Here is a 12505-nt window from a genome sequence, read left to right on the forward strand (position 1 = left end):
GGTTTTGATCTGTTTCTATTTTAGGGTGATATTGAGGAACAGAGACGAATTTTAGAAAGCTCAATCGAAAAACTCTTCGAAAATCATGGAGGAAAACAACATCTTCAATATCAACCACTTATTTTTGTGGATGCAAGAAACAAAGAGGACAAAGAATTAGACACATTGAAGAAGCAGTTGGTGGAAGTTGCATTAGACCATCCTTGTTGTGGAGAACCTATGCCAACAAAGTTTGTACCCCTTGAACTTCAATTAGCCAAAAAAGTAGAGGAGAAAAAGAAAGTACTATCCATTGGTGAATTGAATGACCTTAACCAGCAGAATGAAAAACATGCATTAACCCCAGATCAGCTACAAAAGTTCCTGAAGGTTAACCATGCCCTGGGAAAACTGATCTACTTCGATGAAGCTTGCTTGAGAGATAATGTTATCATTGATCCAGTATTTTTGGTAGACGTGCTACGTTCCATCGTTACTGACGAACAGTTTTGGCCAGAACATCTCATTGAAATATTAGGAGACCTCAAAGAGAGTGGAAAATTGTTGAAAAAGGATTTACATGAAATATGGAAACAAGACTGTTTCAAGGAGATCTCAGAGCATAAAGATTATATGGTAGAAATGTTAGTTCATCTGGACATAATTTGTAGACAAAAAGACGACGAAAATGAATCTGAATTTTTCTTAGTTCCATGCATGATAAGCACCAAAAGAGAAGACAGCCAACAGATAGATTTTGACAGAAGCATACATCTGGCTTATAGGTTTAAGGATGAAGTTGTACCACCTGCTATTCTTTACCGATTTATTGCGACTTTTATATCAATGTGGAAGCTTCGAGTCAGCACTAAATCCAGTCGCTTGATGATCTTCACAGACAGTGCTGATGTTACAATTGATAATGAACACGATATGAGAATTGACATTCAGGGAAACAGAATCATAGTTTCTCTTTCTCACAAAGAAAGCCAAATTTCCATTGTACATACAATAGCATCAACAGCTCAGGAATGCCTCACACATGCCATCACAAACATTTCCAATTTCTATTTCTCAGTTTCAGATGATTCTGATTGTACTAGAGATTTGCCATTCACCATTCAAATTGGAATAGTTTGTGGGTCAGGTCTTTGCTTTTTTGACCACACGTTGAGATCGAACATGTCTAAGGAAGAATGGACATGCCATGATCACAATATAATACACAAGACTAATATTGTGTCCAAATGGTTTGCAGACAAGGTATCTCTCTTTTATAGATTTTTTTCAACTTTTTGCTGTTAGATGAAAAGTCAGTTCACTTGTAAATGAATTTAAACGTGACAGGTCATTTTGATTTATAGTCATATGAAAAGTATATATTGATAGGGGATTACTAAAAATAATATGGGTCAATGCACTTGTTTTCAGGATATTAGCCATTGAAATTTTGGCAGATGTCTATGTCTACAATCTATCATTTTATGTTCAGACTTATCCTTCCGATCTCTCAGTACTTTTCCTTCCGATCACTCAGTACTTGTCCTTCCGATTACTCAGTACTTTTCCCTTCGATCACTCAGTACTTATTCTTCCGATCACTCAGTAATTTTCCTTCCGATCACTCAGTACTTTTCCTTCCGATCACTCAGTACTTTTCCTTCCGATCACTCAGTACTTATCCTTCCGATCACTCAGTACTTTTCTTTCCAATTACTCAGTACTTATCCTTCCGATCACTCAGTACTTATCCTTCCGATCACTCAGTACTTTTCCTTCTGGTCTCTCAGTACTTTTCCTTCCGATCACTCAGTACTTTTCCTTTCGATCACTCAGTACTTTTCCTTCCGATCACTCAGTACTTTTCCTTCCAATATCACTCAGTACTTTTCCTTTCGATCACTCAGTACTTATCCTTCCGATCACTCAGTACTTTTCCCGTGATTATCACTCAGTACTTATCCTTCCGATCACTCAGTAATTTTCCTTCCGATCACTCAGTAATTATCCTTCCGATCACTCAGTACTTTTCCTTCCGATCACTCAGTACTTATCCTTCCGATCACTCAGTACTTTTCCTTCCGATCACTCAGTACTTTTCCTTCCGATCACTCAGTACTTTTCCTTCCGATCACTCAGTACTTTTCCTTTCGATCACTCAGTACTTTTCCTTCCGATCACTCAGTACTTTTCCTTCCGATCACTCAGTACTTTTCCTTCCGATCACTCAGTACTTTTCCTTTCGATCACTCAGTACTTATCCTTCCGATCACTCAGTACTTATCCTTCCGATCACTCAGTACTTATCCTTCCGATCACTCAGTACTTATCCTTCCGATCACTCAGTACTTTTCCTTCTGGTCACTCAGTACTAATCCTTCCGATCACTCAGTACTTTTCCTTCCGATCACTCAGTACTTATCATTCCGGTCACTCAGTACTTTTCAGATAATTCTCTTGAAGTTAAGGTGGTACCCAACACTTTAACGAAAATTTATTTGGCTCGTTTAATTTTCATAAAAGTTTGACACAGTATTTACTTTGACCCTTTGACAAAAATATAAAAATTTCAAAAGATTTGAACCAAACGTTTTATCAGAAAAAATTACACTGGTTATATAACAGTTTCACACACACTTATTTTGATCATTGAGAAGCTTAATTTTCCCTTTCATCACAACGTATTTTGAACGTTTAGCTGATTTTACAGAGTTATCTCCCTGTAGTGTTAGGTACCACCTTAATTCAGTAAAGTTCAGTGGAATTTTTTTAACAATTCAGTATGCTGTTGATGTGTACAGGTAGATAACACTATTTAAAAAAAAATCTTAACGTAGACTGAACAGATCTTAATTGACTGCAATAGAATTGTTTGAAAAATTCTGATTTTATCGTAGTCGATAAGTATGAAAATTGACTGATTAACTATTAACGGTTTAATAAGGTATTATTTAGTCTTTAAAAGAACCAATACAAAAACATCACTTTTTTAACTTTATGTGTCCGCATCGCTTAACTAATTTAATCTTAATAAGGAAAGTTCAATGCTGAATATCTAAAAGCCGAGAGTGTTCCAAAACCGACACAGTCGATGGGCTTTATTACCAAATTAGGACCTAAATATAAAACCAAATCAATGTAAGGTCAAACCTAGCATGAGGAGTAACAGCCTTCGTTTCTTACTCATTGATGAATACGAGATGTTTATATCAAAATGACTGTTTCGGATTGGTTTGATATTGTTAATTATATTTATGACGTGATATGATCAATTTATTCTCCTTGTGTAAATTAGTATTGTATTTCTATTAAATTTGATTGATCAAAATACATTTACACCATCGTCTACCAATGTAAGCTTACTATAAAAGAGGGACGAAAGATGCCAAAAGAACAGTCAAACTCATGAATCGAAAATAAACTGACAACGCATGGCTAAAAGTGAAAAAAGTATAAGGTACATGTTATAAGCTTACTATACAGCATAAAAAGAAGTAGATAATTATATTCATCCCGTAAAAAAGCTATGTGAAAAGGCCTTAGCGATAAAAGGTGAAAGCAAGCGGTCTGATTTATACTATAAAAACATATTAGGTTCATCTTTTTTTAAGTACACCCCCCTTTTTTCGCCCATAAAACAATTTAAATTAGTAAGAACGGGCTTCAATCACTAGTGTGGACTCTATGCAGACAATTGAAATTTGACGCAAAATGATGATAACAGAAATATCGCAGTTACTGGTTAGTAGTTAAATGGCCATTTCTGATGTAACAATAAACTTTGTTCTCCAAGACTAAATCATCAATATGTGCTGCACACCTCAATCATATTAAGTGTAGAGATATCATAATTTATTTGTTAATAGATATATTAACTTATCTTACAGTTACCTATGAAGGCTGATATATGCCAGGAAGATTGTCCGGGTAAGATATTTCTTAATATTACTATTATTAGTTTGATATGCTAGTATGTATTACTGGTATAACACTTTATAACAAATTATTCTAAATGTCTTCGTGGTTTTTTTTATATGAAAAAGAATTGAGCAAAACAATGAGGCAACCAAAACAATATGTTGACAAATATAAATAAAAAAGGAAAATCGGATAGTTTGTATACAAAACAATAAAGCAGTAACCCCATGATTACAAACCTACTGACAAAATTAAAAGCAAATCAGATGCTGGATATTAAAAAAATTCAACAGTAAACCATTAGCACATGCCAAATGATATGAATCACTAAGCGTGTTTTGACTACGTAAGATGAAAGTTCAAATGTTGATTAAATCTAAACTGTTTTATATTGTGAGACCTACCATTTATATTTAGAGTTAGAATGAATAAGAACCTCACCAAAAACGTGGGTAGTCAAGGGTTTAGTTCCTTTCCAGGTCAAATCAAATACATGTCTCTTGTTTGTATGCAGTATGTAGAAGTACAAACCTTGTTGGATGGAAGTCAGAATACTGATTACCAAGTAAAGTTCAAATTCAGTATTTAGGTTCTAAATTTGAACTTGAATTTAACAAGGTTATCTTTATATGATATATTCATTGCTTTTTTGGAACCTAGTGGCGTTGGCAGGTAGTTTAAGACATTTTTTCTTAAATTGATTTACAACTATATTTGTCGAGGGGAATCTAAGGGGCAATACATATGTCTTACATTTCTGTCTATTGTTGAAGCTATATATTAATCACTGCATGTCCTCTGGTTATTTGTGTCGTTGGGTTGCTGGGTCGCTCATGTTTTTTTCATCTCTTTCTTTTACACGTCTGCTCAGTATTTTTCGTGTGCTTAGTTAGACTAGTTCAAGCATGAAAATTATGTTTATGTACTAGTCTAAATTAAGCAGATATTTAAATAAAAATAAGATAAATGAGATTTTTTTTTAGCATTTCATAATGCAAAGTTTTTAATTTTTAGTTATGTAAGTTACAATATATTACAGGTCTAGATATGGCATGGCTAGATAGTAATCCGAATGATAGACACTTGGGACGCTTAGCAGCAGAAATGACAATTGAAGAAACAAGAAAAATGTATATCCACCTAAAGGAAAAAAATCCAGTTAGTTCTTGGGATAATATTAAGGAATCAAGCAACAGATGGGTCTTTGATGTCAAAATGAATGCTCTTTATGACTGGAAAAAGAGTTCACAAAATGCTACATTTAAGCAGCTTCAGAACAGTTTGAAAGAAGAAGATATCGACATCCACAAATTATGTCAGGTAAACATGTGCAACCTCTTGTATTGCTTTCCGATGTTTTATGTTATATGATCAATATTCTTGATCTCCCTTTCTTGATATATTAACTGATTGTGAGAAATATCAATCCCATGAAAGTATCCCTTATCTTTAACGAGGGGATAACTATGTAAGGTATGCATTTCCGTGGTAAGACCTTCGTGTCTAACAGAAAACTTGACTTTAATTAAGTTTAAAATAAAATACTGAAGCATTATATCAAATAGTTTTTGGCTGTAATGTCCTTGTAGTCTAAATTGTCCATTACAACGTTGACTTAGGTTGTTTTTTTATCCTCAATGTCATGATTCGTTTGTCAATATGAGTTTTCATAGTAAATTACTTTTTTCTTTTATAATGTTTAATAGTGAACCATAGTGTGTTACTGTTTGATTGTAAAGAGTTCATACTCCTCGTACATGATTTACATGACATAAAACAGATCGCATGATGCATTGGTCAACATATTTTTTTTGTGTTTAGTTAATTTGTTGAAATCAGTTGATGAGTCACATGTCAAATATTTTTGGTGTATATATCAACTGTTATTGGTGTAAGTTTGTCCGACAGGGTTTAGAAATTTTGCTCTTTTTTCATAGATAATACATGTTATTGATAATGTACCGTTCATGAAATTCCTATCATGCAACCTTTCCTCCAAAGTTTCATTATAAACTCAACCATGATTAGGAAAAATTAAAGGCAACAGTAGTATACCGCTGATCGAAACTCATAAATTGATTGAGAAAAAATAAAACACTTCCGGGTAACAAACTAAAGCTGAGGGAAACACATAAAATATAAGAGAAGAACTACGACACATCAAAAACACAACATCAAAATGTAACACAAACAAAAACGAACTATAATATAACAATGGTCATTTTCCTGATGTGGTAAATGACATTTTAAGATAAAAAATGATGGGTTGAACAATACATGTCATAGGAAATTATTCTAAACAGCACAAGAGGGGCGAAAGATACCACAAAGACAGTTAAACTCATAGATTGAAAATAATCTGACAACGCCATGTTTATAGTAGAAAAGTGAAACAGCCATATGATTGTACTTGTATTTGAAAAACGCGTTGATAATTCATATAAACAACATTTGTATGGAAAGAAATATACATACAGTATAAAGAGATAATATCTTACCCATGTTTGTGAAAGTTATTATAAGAATATTTGTTAAATTGAAGTTTCTTATTTTAGATTTCAAGAGAAGTTCAAAAAGAGTTGGGCAAGTAAACAATACTAATCTTTAAATCGTTTAGCAATAAAATTGAGAATGGAAATGGGGAATGTGTCAAAGAGACAACAACCCGACCATAGAACAGACAACAGCAGAAGGTCACCAACAGGTCTTTAATGCAGCGAGAAATACCCGCACCTGGAGGCGTCCTTCAGCTGGACCCTTAACAAATATATATACTAGTTCAGTGATAATGAACGCCATACTAAACTACAAATTGTACACGAGAAACTAAAATTAAAAATAATACAAGACTAACAAAGGCCAGAGGCTCCTCACTTGGGACATGCGCAAAAATGCGGCGGGGCTAAACACGTCTATGAGATCTAAATCCTCATCCACACCTCTAGCCAATGTAGAAAGGTAAAACTCATCAAAGATACCATGAATAAGTAGACACGCCTTTTCTTTACTAAAGACCCTTCATTGACGCTTGAATTAAATTCAAAAATATACAAAAAAACAGACAAATGGCAAAGTATTGAGGACCTACATTTTTGAAAGGTTCTGATAAGCATTTCAAAACTGATCCGCTTGTTACTTGAGCTACTGCCCTTCACATACTATTGTGGCAATGTTTGTGTGTGTTCACTTATTACATGTATTATGTTGAAAGGAATACTAGATAAAGTGAAAGACTGTTGATTTATTACTATTAAATCAAAAGTGTTAATCACTTACGTGGATATCATAGGGAAAAGAGTAACTATCAACATCAATGTTAACCTAAGGTCAATTGTTTGTAGACTATTACAATGTATTTTACAGACCATTGAAAAATCACGGGAAGGCAGTATTGTTTTAACGGGCGATATATTCTATTTTATTTTGAAATAAAAAAGATGACTAATTTTTTGGATGAACATATTTTAGACAAACCAAGAGACATGTTGCATCTTAGACCATTAGGTTCAAGTGTACAACAACTGCCTGATCATATAGGTAATCAAACTTATCAGCTTGGAATAGAACTTGGACTTAAAGTGGTTGAGATGCAACAGATTGAAAGAAACCATGTTACAAATCTTCGTAGCCAAACAGAGGCGGTCCTGAACCATTGGAGGAGACTTCCAGAAGCTACATATGAAGTTTTATTCAAAGCTCTCCAACGCCTTGAATTGAGTAGTGTTTTACCATACATAACATATGGAGTAGGATTACCGGAACAAGCGGAAGGTATGGACAGTCTTAATAATAATCCATTAGTCTGATATCACTTTTTTACATGAACTATTATTGCATTTAAGAGTCAGCTGTCTGTTCGCGTAAACCTACATTCCTTCCAAAAGTGTACCACTTAAAATCTACTGTCATGTGAGATACTGGTCACAACCATATAATTAGTCTCTAGTATTTCGTTACCACCATTATTTTAAACAAAATTCACAAATAAGTGTTATAGCTAACTGTATAACCCTCTTTAGATACAGAGTTATTATTATTATTATCATTATTAATGACACATTTGAAAATCATGATAAAACAAACGTTCCAACTCAATAAGGAAAATTTGGTTTTATATAAACCTACAGTTAGGTGCAGCATAGCATGTAAATTATTTGAACGGCGATAATTCACATGCACTTTCTGTAAACGCTTCTGCTTTAAAGTGAAAACAGCACGTGTTGTTTTTTAATTTTGTTGTGATTGGACTCCTGTTTCAGTGGTTATCTGAATAATGATATCCGACCAAGTTGAAAAAAATACAAAATCTGAAATCATTTTAATTCTGATACTAATAACAATCTAATCAAATATAATCTATATTTCCTAAATACAGAGAGAATCATACAGGACATAGATATCAGTCAGACTTTAGATTATATGATGTCACATTTAGTGATATCATCCGACGACAGACGCAGCATTAAGCAGCACGTTAGACAAGATGATCAGAATAAAGCATTGATTGAAATAGTAAATAAAAGGGGAGAGTTCACTTATACCGTGTTCGTTGATGCACTCCGGAAAAGTGGATACACAGATTTAGCAGATGAATTGAAATATAATTCACATGAAGAGGGCTCAAGTGAAGCATTAGAACCTCAAAATGAAGGTATAATACACAAATACATGTAGCAGTCTTTGTATTGCATTGATCTTCTTGATACATTTCCAGTTAAAAAAGATCTTATTTTTGTTTGTAAAAGTGAAAGTACCGAAGGTACAATCAATTAATAAGGTGATGGTAGACTACAGATAATCCATGGCGCAAAAAGAAAAAAAAGCAACAGTTTTTTTTAACATAACATATTAAAATAAACAATTCAAAAACCCATAAAATAAATGTGGAAAGGATAGTATCATATAGGCTGACCCTACAATTCTTGTGACACCGTTGTTAATGTTAGGGGTTTGTATTCTTGATTTGGATTTTCGTTTTGTCGTTGATATAATTACAATGTTAACCTGGATGACCCGTGTTTTGTATAAACCATCATTTACTTAAATGATTGAAAAAAAACACCATAAAGTATAAAAAAGAAGATGTGGTATGGTTGCCAATGAGACAACTATCCACAAAAGACCAAAATGACACAGACATTAACAACTTTAGGTCACCGTACGGCCTTCAACAATGAGCAAAGCCCATACCGCATAGTCAGCTTTAATAGGCCCCGATAAGACAATGTAAAACAATTGAATTTATTTGTTTTTACATTTTCGATAATTGTTTGTCTTATTTTAATGCTGAGATTTCCCTCAAAAGTTTCTACTCGGATTTTCCAAAATAATTTACGACTTCTGCGGTCATGATCTATGATATCCCGTGAAACTCTCGTTGTTTATTCTTATAACACATGTATTTAAAGTGATGATAAAAACTTCTAATCAATAAATTGTAGGATTGTCCGACTGGACTGTTCCTGTTTATAGAGTTCGTCTACAGAAGAATTACTCAACTATCGTTGACTGTATAAATCATGAGAAAATAGTAGATCATTTAATATCATGTGATATATTGACAATAGCTGATAGTCAAATGATAAATGCCTGTCCAGCACAAATACAAAAGAACAGAAAACTAATGGACATCCTTTTGCATGGGAGTGAAAAGGGATTTATTGAATTTCTAAAAGCTTTACGAGAAGACTCTGTTACTACTGAACTGGCAGATGAAATAGAAAACACATTGGTTACAAGCAGAAATATATCAACCATGCAGGGTTGCTACAAATAAACTGGAAGTAGGTTATACGTACATAGATCCTGTATCTTAAGATCTGAAGATCTGTCTGTGTATACTAAGATATTATAAATAACCTGTGTATAAAATGATTTGAAAAACAGAAATTACTATTGATTTGATATTTGGTGCTTTATATTTTTTTTGGTGAAGATATATATTTTTAATTCTACTAAAAATTTTAGTTGTCAAAAAGCCAATAGCAACACTAAAAAACCTTCAAAAAGACCAACACCAGTCAACCATACACTTGACACAAAATAAAGGTTGATTAACACGATTGACTTTATATCATCCCATTCCTTATAGAAACAATTACATTCTCTTTAATATGGTTTTGTTAACACTGTACCAAGTGTGATACGAATCAGTGATATGTGATATGATAAATACCTCTATTTTATTGGATAATCCATCATCATGAAACAATATTACGATAGTTCAATCTGTTTTTATATGGTCACTGCTAACGTTCAAAGTCAAAACGATTTATATTACCTTAAAGTTTATAAAAAACGAATGTGTGATTTCTTCAATAATTTACAAATTACTTACATTTTTCACATTAAAATCTAATCCATTTTTTAATTTTTATAACATTCCGAAGGGAAAATTAAACAAATGTGAGGTTTTAAAGTGTGATGCTGCAAAATGACATACGACACCATGCTATTATTTTTTTATTAAGAATGAAGAGATTGTTTACAAGAAATGGAATACATTTAATTAATTATAAGAATGAGACATAGTTTGATCTCAACGACCAGTATTTAATCTAGATATAAAACTTGTAACAGACTCATTATATTGAAACCGAATATCTCATAGTGATAAAAAATCGGCCTTCGTTATGAAATATATAATAAAAGATTTTCTTTTTTTTTCAATTTCTGTGATAAGATACGTCTATGTATTTCAGAGACAGAATAAAATTCCTGAGACGGAATTCAAGAAATCTTGCTAGTATCACAGCATGGACACGTGTGATCTCGTTTACAATATCAACAACGTATCATGCTTAGCAACAACATAACAGGGAAGAATATGTTTGGCAGAAGATGAAAAAAAACTATTCTTACTTGAGTTTATGTAAATCTATATATTAACAACTCAATATCTTATTGTTTTCTAAAATTGTGTGTTTCTTGCTTTTTAACTGATACAATTATGTAAATATTTATCTACATTTTTAATGTAAATCTAGTTGTTTTGTACAGTTATTAGGGTAACAAATCATAATCGACTGATTTGAATTGTATTGATCATAATTATTTTATATGTTCTCATTTATTTTTTTCATAGATAATTTGATATTTATATAACTATTCAGTATTAGTTTTAACATTTTGTGAAATGTTGTAGATTATCTAAGAATATATAATGCAAAATAACATTATGATGATATATATTTTAGTAGTATTCTGTTGATTTAATAAAAAAAATAGAAGTATGTATGAAAGCTTAAAAGACAATACATGAACTGGATTTACAACTTTATATTTATAGTAGGGTGAGTTGCCTGGGTAAAATGGATGCATATGTTTCATATCTAAAAGAAACAAATGATTTAGACAAGTTTTTGTAATTTTTCAGGGTTTAATGTGTTACCTGCGCTGTGTTGATGAATATGTAAGATACCCAAAGAAACAACACATTCATTTGACCTAATTTTAATCTTGATTTCAGGGTTTAATGTGTTACCTGCGCTATGTGTATGTATATGTAAGATACATAAAGAAAGAACACATTCATTTAACCTAATTTTAATCTTGATTCCAGGGTTAAATGTGTTACCTGCGCTGTGTGGATGTATATGTAAGATACCTAAAGAAACAACACATTCATTCGACTTATTTTTTACCTTGATTTCAGGGTTTGTTTTCTGCGCTATGTGTATGTATATATAAGATACATTAAGAAACAACCCATTCATTTAACTTAATTTTAATCTTGATTTCAGGGTTTAATGTGTTACCTGCGCTGTGTGGATGTATATGTAAGATACATAAAGAAACAACACATTCATTCGACTAAATGTGTATCTTGATTTCAGGGTTTGTTAACTGCGGTGTGTAGATGAATATGTATGATACCTGAAGAAACAACACATTCATACGACTAAATATTTATCTTGATATAAGGGTTTGTTACCTGCGGTGTGTAGATGAATATGTATGATACCTGAAGAAACAACACATTCATACGACTAAATTTTTATCTTGATTTCAGGGTTTGTTAACTGCGGTGTGTAGATGAATATGTATGATACCTGAAGAAACAACACATTCATACGACTAAATTTTTATCTTGATATTAGGGTTTGTTACCTGCGCTGTGTAGAAGCACATGTGTGCTACCTAAATGAACAACAAATTTGTTTGACTTAAATTCTATAGTTATTGCAGGGCGTGTTACCTGCCCTGTGTGGATGTTTATGATTCCTAAAGAAACACCAACATAATTTGATTTATTTTTTATATTGATAACAGAGTTTATTGCCTGCGCTTTGTGGGTGCATGGTAATACTTAAAGAACCAACAAATTCAATTGTCTTATTTTTTATTTTGATATCAGGGTTTAATGACTGCACTGGGAAGATGCACATGTATAATGTAGGGACAACAAATTCGTTTGACATACATATTTTATTTATTGTAGGGCGTGTTGCCTGCCCTGTTAGATGTTCATTTATAAGAAACAACAAGTTCATTTGACTGAAATTTTATATTGATTACAGAGTGTGTATCCTGTGGTGTGTGGATGCAATATAACCTGTCTTTGTGATCTGATTTATGTGCCCTTGTATTTTACAGTAATATGTTTTTG

At 32.5% G+C, this 12505-nt stretch overlaps 1 protein-coding gene across 1 annotated transcript in view; it reads left to right on the top strand.

Moving 5' to 3' along the window:
* LOC143058120 (uncharacterized) overlaps positions 1 to 12505 on the top strand; it is a 183183-nt gene that overhangs the window by 27034 nt on the left and 143644 nt on the right. Inside the window, exon 12 of the mRNA XM_076231582.1 lies at positions 25 to 1242. Within this exon, the coding sequence (XP_076087697.1) occupies positions 25 to 1242 (1218 nt within the window). The remainder of the gene's footprint in view (positions 1 to 24; positions 1243 to 12505) is intronic.

The sequence above is a fragment of the Mytilus galloprovincialis genome, chromosome 14 (genome assembly GCF_965363235.1).
Source record: "Mytilus galloprovincialis chromosome 14, xbMytGall1.hap1.1, whole genome shotgun sequence".
Taxonomy (NCBI): Eukaryota; Metazoa; Mollusca; class Bivalvia; order Mytilida; family Mytilidae; genus Mytilus; species Mytilus galloprovincialis.